The 17,723-nt window shown below is 48.8% G+C and overlaps 1 protein-coding gene across 3 annotated transcripts in view; it reads right to left on the bottom strand.

Annotated features, from left to right (window-relative positions):
• Positions 1-3,514: 3,514 nt before the first annotated feature.
• COL15A1 (collagen type XV alpha 1 chain) overlaps positions 3,515-17,723 on the bottom strand; it is a 102,207-nt gene continuing 87,998 nt past the window's right edge. For all 3 annotated transcript variants that reach the window (XM_023629739.2, XM_070250832.1, XM_005605653.4), the window contains 8 exons: positions 16,775-16,919; positions 13,329-13,393; positions 11,884-12,012; positions 11,679-11,738; positions 10,886-10,945; positions 7,029-7,214; positions 5,607-5,722; positions 3,515-4,606 (listed from right to left, as the gene is read on the bottom strand). In XM_023629739.2, the coding sequence (XP_023485507.1) occupies positions 4,393-4,606; positions 5,607-5,722; positions 7,029-7,214; positions 10,886-10,945; positions 11,679-11,738; positions 11,884-12,012; positions 13,329-13,393; positions 16,775-16,919 (975 nt within the window). In that variant the 3' untranslated portion in view covers positions 3,515-4,392. The remainder of the gene's footprint in view (positions 4,607-5,606; positions 5,723-7,028; positions 7,215-10,885; positions 10,946-11,678; positions 11,739-11,883; positions 12,013-13,328; positions 13,394-16,774; positions 16,920-17,723) is intronic.

The raw sequence follows: 17,723 nt of genomic DNA, 5'->3' as shown, positions 1-17,723 counted from the left end.
TGTGTACAGACTGAGCCAGAGCCCCGGCTTGGAGACAGGCAGAGAAACCAGGCAGACTGGAAGACACCATCCGGCAAGGGTGGAGAAAGGACCCCCAGCTCCTCCCAAGAGACGACTGTGCAGGCCAAGGATAGTGAGCACTTTCTGGATGCTTACTCAGGGTCAGAACCCCATTCCTAAGGCTTCCAACAAATCAGCTCAGTGGAGAACAGTTTCCATTACTATCTATTTTACAGATAAAGAAACTGAGCTGCAGGGAAGGGTTCAATGTAGGGGACAATTTTTGGTAACCTGGAGATTTTCAGTAACTTGCCTAGGATTACACGGCTAGTACGTGGCAGAGCCAAAATTCAAACCCAGACAAAGAGCTGTCTACACTTGACTTCCCTGTAAGTTGGGAGTCAAGGTGGAAGGCAAAGGGGGAGATCAGTCAGGGCCGATCAAAGAGATTTGAGGAGTCTCAGTGGTGTCTTGGTGACCCAGGAGCTCAAGGAGTTACACAGAAAGGTACTTCAGCTGCTAAGTAGGCAGGGATTACTCACATATACTTGCCCCAACTGGTAAGGTCTCCGAGGAGTTGGGGGAGAAGATATACACGAGATTTGAAACAGTCCGTGGCATTAGAATGGACTTGGTGGATTCGAAAAGTGGGAACATCATTTACCTCTGTATCTCCAAATCCAAACATAGTCTTGTGTACGAAGTCATTATTCAAGAAATATTTCTGAGTGGATGAATCAAAAAACAAAAGATCTGCTTGCTCTTTCTCAAACATGGCCCTGATTACATCTCTCACCTTTTAAAACCTTCCTAAGGCGGCCCACCAGTTGCAGGATAAAGTCCAAAAGCCTTATCCTAGAATTCAAGGCTGGTGTGATCTCTCCTCTGTCTATCATCCACCACTACATCCCCCACACTCAGCCCTTCCCTGCTGCTGTGTGTGGCAGATTCTATTTTTCTGGTGTTCTTAACCTCCTGAGCTCCCATTTTCTGGTCATTGCAAACCCCCTCACATTTGGGTGGAGTAATTGTTCCTTCCATATATCTCATCTCAGGTAGGGCTGCCGATCACAGCCATGGGCACACAAGTGGGACCAATTAGAATCCCTTTCAGAATTAATATAATCCCAAAGGGGAGCGGAAGTCTTCTATTTCCTCTGTGGCCACTCTCTGGGGTGGCGGAGCGATGGAAGCCTGGAGTTGTCTGCAAATAACTCCTTGGTTGGAGGCAAGCAAGTCATATACAGACAAAAGCAGAAGTAAGAGAGAGATAGAGAGAGGGAGAGAGAACAGACTGAGCGACCATGCAGCTTGAGTCTCTTGCATTCCTTGCCCTTCCTAGTTTCATGAGCCAATATATTCTTTTTTTTTTTTTTTTTAGCTTATGAATTTAACTTGTGTTTCCCTTATTGACTGGTACTTAGCTGCTCTGGATTGCTGACACTTCCCTGAATTCCATATTGTCTCCTACTTGCACTTCCTACAGGTCTAAGCAACATAGTTCAAGCCATATAGAGTCCAGAGTGTGCGGGGATTCTCAGGGTGGCTCTTGTGATCCATTCTCCTTGTTTTCTTGGTTCTTCTTTAGGCATCACCATGCGGCCACGTCCAGGTTGGCAGAGAGCATCCCCTGGACCTCTGCCTTCATGCTCTGTCTCCCCCACCTCCCATACCTTCTCAGTCCCTTTGCTCCTTTGTGCCTTTCAAAGTCCACCTCCTCGTGGGGCCTGGCCCCTTGATATGAGCTGATATGGGACAGCTGCTCCTGTCCTCCTTGTTCTGCTTCTGGATGGCGGATCTTGGCTGCTTCAGGCTTCAGAACTTGAGGGTCTTCAATATGGACTCAGAGCAAGTACCTAAAGACCTCTAACACTGTAAGGATTAACCACATGTGGAATATCTTCCCTCACTTATTAATGTTCCCTGACACCATTAGTCATCGTTACAGCCTTAAGGTACATTCAGGACTTCCAAAGAGGGGTGCAATGGAGGCCTGGAGACCTTTCCGGCATCGTGTTCCAACTGTGTGACAAGATCCAGGTGTTAAACACACCAGATGTTCAGAGGAGGAAGCATGACAAAAAAGTAGGCAGGTTCAGGGGAACGGGGGATATCCCAGAGGAAGCAGAGTCAGCATTGGCTGTTGGCAAGAGGGCGCGGGTGGACCTAGAGTGGTTAAGGCTTTCCCAAGATGGGGCAGGGCATGGACGACAGCCTGGCAGAGGGGCCTGGGTGGCTCACTTAAGTAACCATGAGGACATCAGGCTGGTGACCTTGGCAAGTGACAGGAAAGCCGATGTTCAGTGAAAGGTCTTGAATGCCAGGCTCAAGGTTTCACTGTCACTCTCAGTCTGAACGGGCTGTGGCTGACTCAGGGCCCCTTCTGGGAGAGCCGGTTGGTTATGGCCTCCTCCGCTGCACAAAGAGGACTGAGAAGCCTGGGCGTGAACCTCAACCCCCCGCCTGCAGGTAGCAAAGGGGTCTCTCCCTGAACCACCCCCTCTACCTGCCCCTTCTGTGACCAGAGCCGTGGTAGGCTCTGACTAAAATGGACAGCAGCTTCACTTCACGACCTCAGGACCAGAGAAGGGGGAACCCCTTCCCTCAGTTCCGGTCCATGCCAGGCAGCCCCTCCCCCAGTCACTCAGTGGGTGGGCTGGCTCTCAACAATCCACCTCTGGGGCTTTCCGCCCTATAACGGTCTTCATTCCACGACTCATTAGAAAGATTCTCTCTGCTCTTCCATTTAGGAAGCCCCTAAGTGGAGCTTCTGGCTGCCTGCTTTTTTTTCTCCTCAATTTCCTTCCTACCTCAGGGACTCTCAGGGTGGACTCACTTGCCAAGTTTCTGGGCCCGGCCAGCTGAATGGGAGGAAGTATCCCAGCATGCCCCTTGCCTGGTGATTCTGTTTCTCCTGGAGGGTCAAGCCAAGAGCCAGAGAGTCACACACGAGGAGCTGGCAGGGAGCAGATAGGCAGCTTCACGCAGTGGTTCCTTGAAAAGATTCTGGGCATTGCAGCAAGACTGACCCTGGGTCTGAAACCAGCCCCACACTCCCCAGCCGTGTGACCTGGAACAAGTGACTTCCTGAGCCTCAACTTTTTTTGTTGTTCATTTGTCAAGTGGAGATAAAAATACCTACCTTGCAGGTTATGGGGAAAGGTAAATAGGACATATAGTGATGTTAGTAACTGGCAGCTGATATTAGGCTTATTTTATCCCAACCTCCCCGAGAGAAAAAGGCAGACTTGTCCAAAATCATGCACTGAGACTGTCAGAGTTCATCCTGTCTCCCACTCTGGGTTCTTCTGCCCTCCCCAGGCTGCCCCCACCAAGTGGGAGACAACAGGCAGGAGCAGATGAGCATGATGGGAAAATCTTCCTGTTCTCTGATCATCTCCTGCGGGCTATACAAGTAGCGGTGACAGGGTCAGCAAACCCGCCCCAGGGCCACTTCCACATCAGCGGTGGAGGACAAAGGAACTAGGGGGAAAAAGTCAGACAGAAGAAAGCGCCTGGAAAAGATGTTTTTATGTTCACTTACATGGAAAAAAAAAATCAAAGTATACAGCCTGAAGATATATGTGTCTCAGAAAATTCGTGCTCATGAACCTGCTTGTCCAATCGCAGTGATAATTCAAGAGTTGCCAAATGGAAGTCACAAAATCCGGGGTGGGGGCGGCGGGAAGGGTCGCCAAGGGACAGGTGGGAATTATGCGCTACTTCTTTTCTAGTTTCAGATAATTTGGAGTTTAAACTTTTCCAGCAAGTCAAAGTTATATAAACAGATGCCATACTAAAATATGATTGTGTAAAAATGTAAAACTCCTAAAGCATGATGGCAATAATAGTTTAGGAAAAAAAAACATCAAAGTCTGGTAGTATCAGAAAATACAAATAGGATCATTTGAGCAGTTCTGTTTCTCTGCATGAACAGCAGTTGCAAATGATAGATGTGTATCAAAGAATAAAGCAGTCTGCACATAACTTAGCAAGGGGGAACGTTTCTAAACCGAGACTTTGCCTGAAAACATGAAGGATGTCTTACACTCAACAACGATGGTTAAAAGGAGGAAGTTACTTTCTGAAGGATGCAGTGGGTGGAATGCCAAGGCCTTTGTTTCCAAATCGCTCTGAACTGTGTGGGATGTGTTCACACTGCCCGGGGTTTCCTGCAGAATCTAGCACCAATATATGGATCAGATTTTATCCTTTATCTGAGTCCTTTACGTCTTCAGTTTTGAGTGTACTGAGGTATGTTTCCTTTGGTTGCTGTTGTGACGAATGTGTAATAAAAAACTAATATTTACAACATTTAAACATTTTAGATTTCAGTGTCAACTTTTCACGTCAGAAAAATTGGGAAACTCTTTAGGAATCGTCGGAAGGTCATTACTTCCTAGCGTCTGTCATGAAACTGTTTTCGATACACAGAACGATGAGCCTATTAGCGCAGCTGTACGTTTTCTGGTCCAGGATCTTCCCCGTGCTCAGCGGGGAGGCCAGCCCCGTGACCGCCGTGTCGGCGGTTCGCCAGGCTTCACAGTACTTATCCACAAGACGCACGCCACGGGGGCTGGAGCCGTGCCAAACGGCCTTCTGGGGCCTAAAAGGGAATTTTGCGACATTACTTTTGGGAAGGACACTTCTTTGCGGCGTATCTCAGTGAGCAAATCGGCATAAGTCTAGCGAATCCAGTCAAACTCCCGAACCCTCCACGGTCTGACCCACAGCAACTCTCCATCCTCTTGGCTCTTTCCAACCAGCTGAACGTGCTATATTCAACCACACTCAGCTTGCACGTGTTCTCACATCATCCTCCCCGCTTTCCTGAATCTGAACCTTTGCCCCCGAGGCCCCTTAATCTGGAGTGGCCTCTCTTTCATTTTCAGACCAGCGATTCCTTCCCATCCTTCAACGTCCATTAAATGCCTCCTCGCAAAGAAAGCCTTCTTGATTCTCACCCCCAAGTAACGATGAATATTTCCTCTGTGCTCCTAGCATCTTATATGTTTCTCCATTTTACAATGACAATATTCTGTCTAGAATAACAGCTAGCCTGTGTCTGTCTTCCCCTGTAAACCGTGAGCTTGTAAGAGTAGGGGCTGCATAGGTTTATTACTGTGCTTGCCAGGCCTGCCACCGAGTGGACACTGAGGAAAGTTTGCTGAGTTCTTCCATTCTGAGGAGCATATATAGTTTTCAAAGAATTAGACTGCAGCTCACAGCATAGGGTTAAAGGATCACCAAGAATAGCATCACTTATCACTTACTAAGTGCCTACTGCATGCTAGATGTTCTCATATTTATCATTTGATGCTCACAGCAATTCTATGGTATAGATACAATTATCTTTCCCATGTGACAGGTGAGGCAGCTGAAGCTCAGAGAGTGGGAGCGCCCTGCCCAAGGGCCCAAATTAAGGTACTGGACTCAGGTCTCCTGGCTCCAAGGCCAGGGGTCTCTCCATGGCCCTCGGCTGCCTCACTGAGGCTTTATGCTGGCAGCATCCCAGGGGGGCAGCTGATAAAAGCAATCCACCGTTAGAATGTCTCCTAAAACCGTCCCTCGTGCCATACACTTCGAGGGCTTCCACCCCGACTTACCAAGAAGGATCTGTCATTACGTCTCGGCCATCAAAGGAATATATCGGAACATGGGTATTGAACTGACCTCCATGGCCAGAAAAAACTGAGTCCCAATTATTAAAAAGCACTTGGCCCTGTGGAGACAAAAATGCCATGTTAGAATCATTACAGCATCGGCCTGCAAATGGACCAGCTATTTATTCATTCTTCAAAGCCCAAAGGCAACCTCACACCGAAGCCCCCGGTCCTGATCCCAGAGCCTGGACGGAGTGGGGACTCAGGAGATGTCTGCGGTTGATTTATAACCCATGCTTGAACCCGTGTGGTTTCATGTCTTATTTCTTGAGGTAATTTCTCTTATTACATGTGTATAAAGCTTCCTCCTCATCAAAAGTGTGTTTTAGGTCTTTATTTTATTATTGTTATTTTTAAAATTTTATACATATATACCGAGCTTTAAATTTGTGCCAGGCCTTGTGCCAAACTACATTGTGGGCGATATGGAAATGAATCTCTTACTCCTTTCCCTGAAGGAGCCCAGTTTCTTTCAGTTATCTGTATTCTAAGAATACAAATAATTTGAGTGGGTGAATGTGGTGGAAGAGAACCTTGGGAGAGGAGATGGAAATGCTGGGTGTGGGGTCAGGATGGAACTTGCTAGCCTCAAGGCTCCAAATTCGAGTGCTGGCCTCACAGAGACCAAAGGGTCTCACAGTACCTTTGAGAGCCAGCTAGAGGTCAGAACCCAGGATGCATGTGAGCAGTAACAGCACTGTCCCTCTGTAGGGACCTGGCATAACTGAGGAATCCTATGAGACCCTGCCTTGCAGGTAAACGAGGGCAGCAAAACGTCTGCCAGCCGTTGGCAGCTCAGATGCGCAGAGAGCAGCAAACCAGGGTGCAGAGCCAGGTGGTCTGCTCTGGGACCAGAGCTCACCAGCTGTTCTCTGGTGCCACTCAGTCCATGCCCTGTAGAAGGCATCCTGGGGTGGAACCAAGAGCCCCAACGCGGGAGTCAAGGAAACTAATTCTAGTTTGTAGTGACTTCGAGCAAAGTGCTTTCTCCCTGTGGGCCTCAGTTTCCTCATCTGACAAACTGAGACAAAAATAACTCCCTTTTCTATTGAAAGTATTTTTTAAGATAATGGATGTAAAGTGCTTTGTAAACAAATTAAAAAGCTATGTAAATGAAAGAGGTTATTATGGCTCCTCTTGTCTGCTCTAAGAGTCATAAGCCATCCGAGCAGGAAGGGCTATGGTAAATACAAGGGAACTGGGCCACAGAGAGGGAAAGTGACCCACCCAAAGTCACACGGCGAATCAGGGCCAGGCTGGGTCTCGCACCAGCACACTTCTAATGATGTCAGGACATGGCACCTGCCTACAGTCCCTGTGGAGATCAATGTATGCGGAAGCACTGGGAACAATATTTATTGGTACCTTGAGGTTCACTATCGGAAGGCTGTATCTCTCCGCTTTTCTCACGACTGTGGAGAGATCTTGCAAATGGGAGGATAAGAACGCTCGGTAGGTGGACAACAGGCCCGCAGCCCTGGCCTGCTGGAAGCACTGGAAATCAGCTCGAAGGTCCCCAGAAAATGGCGTGTTCAGAGCAACCAAGTGCAGCTGGAAAAAGCAAATGAGAGAAAAGACAGAGCAGCTAAGGAGGTAAAAGTAAGTCCAACCCCACAACCATCTCACGCTCCCAACAAGACCCCAGACTCCTTGGGACGGAAGCACACTAGACGACACCCTGTTCAACCTCTACCTGCTGCTGGAGTGCCAGTCCCTGCCTGCCCATCTCCAAGGAAGGAGAGCTCAGAATTCCCAAAGCAGCCTGTTTCCGCTCTCCGAGCAGAGTGGTAGAAATTTCCTCCACACAGGAGAAAACAAAACAAAACACTGGACCAAATAAAGCATTACAGAGATCTGAATGCAGCCTGCAGGCAGCTCATCTGTTGGAGACTTCTGGGTCTGCCCCCAGTTCCGTTTCCAGTACAGTTTTAGCTGGCTTTGGCCCCGGACCCCAGAGCTATGCCCAGCTATCTGCCAGCTGCCTTTTCTTCCACCTCCCGAAGGGGCCTGGGCTGATGGCGAGGGCCCAGAGGGAACAGGCATAGAAGCAAAAGGTGGTGATGTTTAGTACTCAGACTGCTGGGAGAGACCCTCCGGGAAACTAGGGGTCCTGCCGTAATTCTGCCACCCTGGTCAGCAGCCCAAATCAAAGCCGTTGTCTAGTCTGTTTTCTCCCACACTTTCCCTCCCCAAACTCAGCCCTCCCTACAGCCTCCTCTCCCGGCCCCGTCTGCTGCACCCTCTGGAACACACGTCGGATCAAGGAGCAGTGGCCCTCCTCCTCAGCCTCATCTCAGCAGAACTTTTATCTCGTCAGCGTGGGGCTGGCAGGGCTGGTGCAGGACCTGGGCCGGAGTCTCCAGAAAAGAGAGCATTTTGAACCACAGGACATGAAAGGAGCCCCACGTGGTGGGCAGGAGGTGGTCGTGCTTCTCTCCCCATTTCCGCACGGCCTTCATGTCCAAACAAAGTCTGTGTATATCTCCAGCCAGTGGGCCACAGCTGGCCGTGAACCACAATGTCCAGACTGCCCGGTGCAGTCCGTGCACTTCTCTGCACATTTTTCTCCATTTCACCACCCCTTTCCTTCCCATTCTGAAGAGGACAGACTCCAAGCCTGCTACCTCCCCCAGTTCCTTTTTTATTCATCCCTGGCTCTGCCTTTATCACTGTGCTAGACAGAGGTCCAGCACCCCCCCACCCACTGAGACGAGGCTTCCCCTGTGGCCCCCCCAGCAGCAGCACTATATGCACCTACATTCCCAGCCCTTAGCGAGGGCCTGGGGCGTCAGCACACTGCTCACTCATCACGACCACTTCCAAGCCACCAGACTTTGAGCCCCACAGACAACCCTGGCCCTCTGATGCCCTTGCCGCCTGGCTATACTGCTCTGCATCGTATCTACAGACTGCAGTACCCAAGGGGAGAGGCCCTAAGGTCTCATCACCCTCCAACCAGTGTGCTTCCGAGGGCCCCACCCAAGGGCCGTCACAAGGAGCCTTGATGGAACGCAGCTTCCCCGACAGCAGGGGACGCCTGGGAAAGGCGCAGCGGGAGGGCACGGCTGCCCTGCCTGCAGGTCCACCATGCCCACCTCTCCTTTAAGGAGATAGAGAAACGGCTGGAATGATGGCCCTTTCTCAAGGGTGGGCTCAAGAGCGTTCGCGCATTCGTGGTTGTATGTCTCTCACTGCTGGAACATTTTTAGAATGAATAAGTATCATTTTTATAAAGATGATAACTTTTCAACAACCAAATGTTAAAATGGTTATTTTGTGGATGGCTGTGGTTTTGGTGAAATTAGAGGAGATTTACTATTTTCTTCTCCATTCTTTTTATTCATTGTCCAAATTTTCTACAATGAATATATATTACTTTAGAATCTATGAAATACTATTGTAAAAATCCTTTAGCTACTGCCCTCATGTCTCCCCTTCATAGCTAAACTTTTTGAAGAGTTACCTACACTTGCTTCTTTTTCCTTACCTCCCACCCACTCCTCGACAACTAGAGGCTGGTTGGCGGCCCCCTACACTATAGGAATGCCTGTCTCTACATTCTAAATTTGAAGGACACCTTCTAGTTCTTTCAGTGGACCTCGTGGCCGCATTTGACCCTGCTGGCTTCCACCTTGCTTGACCTTCATTCTTCCTCTCTGGCTCTGGCCTCTCAGTTTTCTTCTCATATTTCTTCCTTCAGTTCCCTTTTGTTTTTGCTTCTCACGGTCCAATCTCCTCTCACGTGCAGATTCTCTTTAGGGAACCTGACCACCCAGCACAATTGCCACAGCTCTGCTGTAGACTCCTAAGTCTAGATCCCAAGACCAGACCCACTGCGAGGCTTCACGCCTCCATATCCCACTCTCTCCTGGCAGTCTCCACTCAGATGCCCCACAGGCACCTCTGACTCACTCCGCCCCAAGTGAGTTCCTGCTTGGTGAATGGCAGCCCTACAGGAAATGTGTTTCTGGTGTCTGCCAAGCCCATGCCTTGTTCTTGAAAGTGCCCCTACAACACTTGCTAAAAAGAGTGGCCTTAGGCCATTGCATCTCATTCTCTTGGCCACTTTTGATTTGGTTGGGAGCGGGCAGCTGTCCCAAGCCGACCCACATAGACTCTCTCTCCCGAGACTCTGAACTGAGTCAGGCGGTATTGGGCTCTGCAGCTGGAAGGCCCCATAAGGCCGGGGCCAGGATGCGTGCCATGGCCACCCAAAGGCGTGTGCAAGCTCTGTAGATGTAACCTATGTCTGGGTGACGGGGTCGGGGTGGAGGGGAGGACAGAGTCCACAGGTCCTGTTGTACTTTCTGCAATTGAGTTCCATGAGCTTCCTGCAATTATTTGAACAAGATCTTCACTTAAGCTAGCGAAGGAACAGAGGGAGAGTTTCTAATCCCAGCAACAGAACGATCTCTGCAAAGGAAACCATCACCACTCGACCACCCCGGCAGAAACCTGAGCATCCTTCCTATCTCCCTCACCCTCACTGCCCCACATGCAATCAACGACCAAAGCTGTCACCCCTGCCTCCTTAACTCTCTCGCATCTGCCGGTCTCTACATGTTCACTGCTGTATAATCCTAGGTCACACAGTACGGGAGCCACCTAACCAGTCTTTGGGCCCCTGGTCCTGTCCCCCCCCATCCATTTGTGCACTGTAACCAAAGCAATTTCCGAAATGCCAATCTTATACATCCTTTTCTTGCTTAAGACCCTTCATTACTCCCCACTGCCCAGTGGAAAAGGTCTAGGTTCTCAGCTTAGCTTATAGGCCCTTGATGACTAGGCTTCGACCTCTGCAGACTACACTTCTCCCTTCTCTGCCTTCAACACGTCTCCTTCAGCCAGACTACAATACCTGCAACTACAGACCTGGGCAGCACTTCCCCTTGCCTCCCCACACCTCTGTTCCATGCTCCCTCTGCCTGGAATTCCTACTCTCTTCCTCCCTCCTGGCTCACACCGGCTCTCCACTGTCCTTTAGGTCTTAGTTTAAGGGTCACCTCCCCTAGAAGGCAGATGTCCTTGACATTCCTCACACCCCAGCATCCGCTGTCTGTCTCTCCTAAACTTGGCACGCTGTATTGGAACTGTCTACTTTCTGCCTGCTTTTTTGCTAGTCTGCATGCATCTTGAGGGTAGGAACTGTGTACAAGCACGGGGCCCGGCACGCCGTAGACACACATCAGCCTTTGCAGAATAAATGCCTGAACTGTACTTACTGCAGGCCTCTCATAAGTGACACTGGAAACAGACGTCAGTGGAACCTGAGGCTGATGCGGCTGTTGGGTAAAAGAGGAAAACAAACAGTTCTGAACACGCATTCCAGCTGTTCTTCAGGGCACAGGGAGCTGCAAGCACAGGTTTCTTGAGAAGCTACTTTAAATAGTTTGCCCTCGTCCTTGGGCCACTCTTAATTGAAGAGTTTCATGCTCAAATGAAAACATGATCCTCAGAAAGGGAGGGGATATTCTCAAGTCTTTTAGAAAGGGCACTGAAGCAAGGAAGCAGAAGACCCTTGTTTTATAGCCAACTCATTCACTTAATAGAACGAGTCAACTCTCCAGAGCCTCAGTTTCCTCATCTGCAAAATGGGGATGACAGTACCAGCCTCAAGGGGTTGCCATAGGGTTAAAAAATGGACATTGTAAGTTATCAATGTTCTTCTCAGGCAAAGAACTCCTAGAGTGTCAAAAATTAAAGGGTTCTTCGAGATGGCTTATGCCGACCAAGGATTTCACAGATGAATAAACTGAGGCCAAAAAAGAGGACGCCCCTTGCCCAAGAGAACTCAGCTACAACATGGGAACACTATGTCTCCAGCCTTGGGGTCCAGTTCGCCCTCTACTCTGTTGTGAGAACGTTCTGTTGGCACTTGGTAATTTCTGGGCTCCCACCGGATACTGAACTCTGCAGAGCTGGCTGTCCAGAGACTGGGGAGCTGGGTGCTGGATACCAAGGGGACTCAGGACATGCTGACGAAGGAGCGAGAAGCAAGGCAGGGAAACCACTCACGTTGCTGGAAAGCGCAGGGGGCGGAAGGCTGTCGGCTGGAATGGGGATCAGTTCTCCCAGCTTTAAGGAAAAAAGTACATTGAAAATGAGACATCAGCTAGAAACTGTTTGCCTAGTTTCAACAGAAAAATGGCATTTACAGGAGCAGAGTGTTATTTTTAGAGGGCATCTGGAGGCAGTTTCTTAAAGGAAGTTTAAAAATTACCTGTAATTTTTTCCAACCATCTCTGACACGAATGAAAAACTCAGCGCTGTCCTTCAGGTAGATGAATGTCCCTTCTATCACCAAATGCGCGTTCTGCAGCATGTCATCCATGCTGCTAAATGCTGTAACCTGCCAGACAATTGTAAATTCCAAATACTGCAGGCATCCTTAGAGAAGTGGCACCATTTGAAAAACTGGTCTCTTTGTAAAGTCAAATACGAGCCATGCCTTCATAGTCGATGAAAAGGCTCACTGTGCCATACAGAGATATACCATTTCATTAATGCCCAAAGCCATTCTCTTTGACGGAACAAAAGCATGAATTATCTTGAAACACAAATCTAAATTATAATAAATGAATTAAAACAAAGACGATAATATTCTGCGAGTTCAAGGCCATTTCAAACCCGTAAACAGAGTTTGCTCTGTTGGGTGTTGGATTTGGCAAAATCACCGGTAAGTTGTGCCACTGCCGTTTTTGTGAGCAGCTCGGTGGCAGTGACATTGTTAAATGGGTTCTCTCACGCTGCTTCTGAAAGAGTTTCACATTTGCTTTCATTTGGAATGAGAAATACAAGCAAATGAGCAAGTCTACTGGGGTCTTGAATCTTTTTGCCTAGCTGGGTCGTCCCAATATTAAATACGCAACGAAAGTGAGGGTCTTTAATTTTTCTGTCTAGAAAACCACCAAAGATTAGACAGCCATCTTGGCCTATCCAGGAGCAGACATGAAAGCTGCAAAAGTCTATCGAAAAGCATCAAGTCTCAAAGAAATACCAGCCAAGAGAGCTTTGATTTTTCATTTCAACTGAGAAAAATTATAAAAAATTAATTTTCACTTAGCCTTGAAGATAATGACTTTGTGTATCAACATGGCTTTCAAATTCCCCAAAGGCACCAACCATCAGAATTCATCAACCACTGCATGGTTCTTCATTTGGCAGCCGGATATCCAGCCAAGACCAAGGAGCGTTCCGAGGACTCCTGACATCCTCGTGAGGCATCTGTCCCTCTTTCTGTGCGTCATAAAAATCTCTGCACGCTACACCCTGTTCGAACGATCTGCAGGGTGATGAACGTACAAGAGACATCCTTCGGCAGAATGGAGACGGCTGAACCACCCAGGGTAGATCTGAACAGCACACGGCCCGGGGTGCTATTTTTCACCCTCCTTGGCTTATGTTTTATGATGTAAGATGATTGGTTCTTGTTACGGTTTAGTCAATTAAGGAATCACAAATAATTTTGTATTCTGTATCTTTTTACTTAATAAGTCATCCAAAAAGATAATAAATACTCTCTGTTTGTGGAACTGGACCAATTATATTGTCATGGAGATCTAACTCCAACAGAAAAGATGTGCCAGCCCCTAAACACTGTAGCTGAAGTTCTAAGGAAACCCATCCAAAGCAGAAGGATGAACACACATTGACAGTAATACTGACCAGGTTTCTGGATCCGGGAAGTCCTGGCTGTCCTGGAGGGCCAGGCGGGCCTGGAAGTGCCACGGCTAAAACAAAGCAGAAAAGGGAAGTTACAAAAAGCACGCTCTGACACATGCCTCAGGTGTCAGCGGTCCCCTGAGGGGGGCGGGCGCAACCCCAGTGCAGTGCCGCAAAGCTCACACCTTGCGGCCACGTCTCGGGAGCTCTGGGCCCAGCAGGACTCAGTCACATTGGCTGGTTCGGGGAGGAGCTGGGATTCCTGCTTGTGGCCTTGGATCAAGCCATGCCTAGGACTCTCCAGTTTTACAAGTGAATAAATTCGTGTTGCTTCAGTGTTCGTATAAGCCAGTTTGAGCTGAGTTTTCTGTCAATTGCATCCAAAAATGTCCTGAATCCTACAACCTCTTTCACCCAAGAGCCCAGGTGAAGTAACCACTGCAGAGAGGTGAGCACCAGCAGGCTTAGGAAGGGCCTCGGAAGGTAAAGGGGCGGCTGCAGGAGGAGGGCAGGGAGTGCAGGGACAGGAGCCTGGCCCAGGGGCCTGGAGACATGGACTCAAGTCCCCAGTTCGTCAGTTTCCAGCTGTGTGATCCTGGGGAAAGAGCAAGCTCTCTGAATCCCGGTTTCCTCCTCTGTGAATGTAAGCAGGCTTTTCTTCTTCACTGAGAACCGAGTAAAATAACAACTAGGAAAGTGCTTGGCAAATTGCAGGGCGTTCACCCAGGGTTCTGAGCTTTTGAAGAGTCACAGCTTAAAGAGTTTAGCTTAAAAAGCAGGTCAACGCTACTGCCCTCTCCCCAGTGTGCACGTGCACATGTGCACACACACACACGTCTACAAAAAGTGTCAGTGGATTGAGAGATCCCTGAGGCACGTCCTTGAGTTCTCCAGGAGTCCGTAGATCCCCAACGAAAGGCCCTCCCTAAGGCCAACGCGAAGAAGTATCACTACACCTTTCCTTTGCTCTCCTCCTTCCTCTCCCATCCCCCGTCCCTCCAAAAGCTGCAAAGCTCTTGGCAGAGTTCAGGGTTTTTCCAAGTCCCAGTAAAATTAGGATATGAAAATTTTCAGGTCAATGCAAGCAAGTTTGCAGTTCCAGCACAGGGCTTGAAAACCCATAGGTAGGTGGTGAATGTCTAGGGCATAGAGGGTCAGAGGACTTAGATTGGGACTCTTGCCATGTGTCCTACTAGCACCGTGACCTTGAGCGAGCCTCTTAACCTCTCTGAGCTTCAGTGTCTTCATCCGTGAAATGAGTTTAGAGTGGTACCCATTTCACCCCCCTCCCAGGGTTGCTGTGAAGATTGAATAGGATAATGGATATGAGAGTGTTTTGTACACTATGAACTGCTACATACATCATGTGAGAGGCAATCCTTTTCAGTGGAGCAAGGAGTCCTGGGCCCCCAGCGTAGGGTTACCGTGGGCAACAGATTCCCTGCATCCTGTACTCGCCCTGGAACGTCCCTCCACCTCCTGCAGTTCCCACTCATCCCTCAAGGCCACGTGGGCACCTCTGGTTTTAATCCATCCAGCACCTTCTCTCTTTGCAGGACCAGCCCCTCATCATCTCTTGGGATCCTCCCCTTCACCTCGACAGCCATTTGGTTCCAAAAGGAGCTGCCATATTCTCATGTGACCCTACCTCCCGGCCACAGGTGACCGGTCCAAGGTTGGGCATCTGGCCCAGGACAGGCCAATCAGAATCCTGCCCCAGCACCTGCCCCACCCCGAGACTTTTCAAACTAACGCTGAGAAAGAAGGCCGGAATTTCTCGCTGACAGTGGGAGCTGTACCTTGTTGGTAAGCTTCCTTCCCGCCGTGCAGAGGATGTGGTCTGTGGCGAAGCAGCATGAAGCTAGCATACAGAGAGAAGCGGAGACGAGAGACGGCCAGAGAATCCTCGCAGGGGATGAATCTCTGGTTCTGGCTGAAGCTGAGGTCCCGCTGCAGGTCTGCCCCTCCCACAAATTGATCCTCTGCTTCACATCCAAGAAATTTCCCTTTTGCTTGAGCTAGTTTGAGCGACATTTCTGTCACTTGCAGCCAAAAGATCCAAGACTAAGTTAAAGCCCCAACCCCAACGTCACCTCCTGTGTAAAGTTCTCCCGATGCCCCAGACACTGGAGGTCTCCTCCCAGGTGTGCTTCCACCACATCTGGCTCATGCCAACCCAAACAACAGGAAATGATGCATTCATGCTATTATTGCTGCTATTATTATATCCCACCACTGGCATAGCGGAAAGAATACAGGCTTTGGAGCTACACTGATCTGGGTCCTAATCCTGTTGGTGCCACTTATTAGTTGTGCGACTGTGGAAAGGTTCCTAAACGTCTCTGGGTCTCACTTGCCTCATCTGTAAAATGGGGATACTAACACTTTCCTTGAAGGGCTTTGTGAGAATTCAATAAAATAATGCAGTGAAGTGACTAGTAGAGTGCCTGGCAGTTGGTAAATATTCAATAAATGGAGATTTTTCTTCTATTTCACCCATTTCTCATTTGAGGGACTGTGGCACCAAAGAGTGAAGAGATTTTTACATAGAGAGCCAGACTCAGTGCTGATCCTCAAGTCCATAAGGCCAGGCATCAACAAAGCAGCCAAGAAGTTTCCATCCACATGTGAAAAGATGCTCAACATCATTAGTCATTAGGGAGATGCAAATCAAAACACAATGAGATATCACTTTGCATGACTAGATGGCTAGAATAAAAAAAATATAATAACAACAAGTGTTGGCGAAGATGAGGAGAAATGGGAAGTTGCATATACTGCCAGGGGGAATACAAAATGTTGCAGTCACTTTGGAAAACAGTCTGGTGGTTGCTCAGAAAGTTAAACATAGAATAATTATATGTCTGACCGACAATTCCACTCCTACGTCTATAACCAAGAGAACTGAAAATACATGTCCACACAAAAACTTGTACATTACTGGAATGTCCATAAGGTATATAAAAAGGAATGAAGTATTGACACACTACAACATGGATGAACCTTGAAAACATCACGCTAAGTGACAGAAACCAGACACAAAAGGCCACACGTTGCATTATTCCATTTACAAGAAATGTCCAGAAGAGACAAATCCATAGAGATAGAAAGTAGATTCGTGGTTTACAGAGGCTGGGGGGAGGAGGAAAAGAGGAGTGATGGCTCATTGGAATAGGGTTTCTTTTGAAGTGATGAAAATGTTCCGGAATTAGATAGTGGTGATGGTTGCACAACCTTGTAAGTATATTAAAAATCACTGAATGGTACACTTTCAATGGGTGAATTTTCTGGTCTATGAATTATATCTCAATTTTAAAAAAGCAGAGGAAGAAGCCTCCAACCAGGAAACAGCCCTCTGTCACTGTGGCTCTGACATGCCACCCAGATGTGGTGACCCTGAGCAGAACAGCAGGGGCTGCATAAAGGAGGGCACCACCCACAGTACTAACCTGCTCCCAGGATAGCCGGAGGTCCTGGTGGCCCTGGGGGTCCCGGTGGCCCAGGGGAACCAGGTCTTCCAAATCCAGGTGGCCCAGGCAGGCCAGGAGCACCCGGGGGTCCCTGGGGCCCGATGACGGTCTCCCCTTTCTGGCCCTGTCAAGGCAAGTGCACAGTAGCAGAAGAGAGAAAACAGCATTAACCACCACAAGTCCTGTCCATTCTTTATGAGGACATTTGTAAGAAGTCAATAAACACCAGCTATTGTTATCATTATCCTCAATCCTGGGCACAATTCAGGTGAGCAGCAGCTCAGTCATTATGTTGAATGACACTCCAGAGAACCCCAGAGAACCCTGGACTCAGAAGGGCCCTAGAGATCACCTAGTTTAGCCTTTGCACTTCACAGATGAAGAAACTGAGGCCTAGAGAGGAGAAAACGCTCGCCCAAGGTCTCAATGCAAATTAGCAGCAGAAGCAGAAGTGGAACCCTGGTCTGCTGGCTTTGCTGGGTCTACCCGCAGGGTGAGCTCTGGGATTAGAGTTTGCTCGTGATGCCTGAGGGTCAAAGATCCCGTCATAAGCTTGTTGGAGGCATCACTTGCATTTATCTTTGGTGACCTGGAGAAACTTCGCATCCTTAGAAGACGGAGCCTATCTAGGGACTCCTTCTCTGATGACACTGCAGAAGAATCAAATAGCCCCTCTAAAAATATCTCCCACACCTTCCCTTCTGCCTCCATGATCTGATGTGCTCACCATTAATAACTCCTCGTGTTAAGGGAACTGTCCACCATTGACATGAGTAAGGCAGTGTGGTTAGTGACCTGGTAGTCACCTGAATGGATATGGTCTTGGCCAGCTCCTTTCCTCCGTGGGCTCCAGCCAAGCTCCCCATCAGTAAACAAGTATGGGGTAGGGAGGCCGAAGCCCAGGCCTGCCTCCAGCTATGGTGCTGTG

Source organism: Equus caballus, chromosome 25 (genome assembly GCF_041296265.1).
Source record: "Equus caballus isolate H_3958 breed thoroughbred chromosome 25, TB-T2T, whole genome shotgun sequence".
NCBI classification, from domain to species: domain Eukaryota; kingdom Metazoa; phylum Chordata; class Mammalia; order Perissodactyla; family Equidae; genus Equus; species Equus caballus.
The sequence above is the reverse complement of the archived record's forward strand: the minus strand, read 5'-3'. Positions and strand labels throughout refer to the sequence as shown.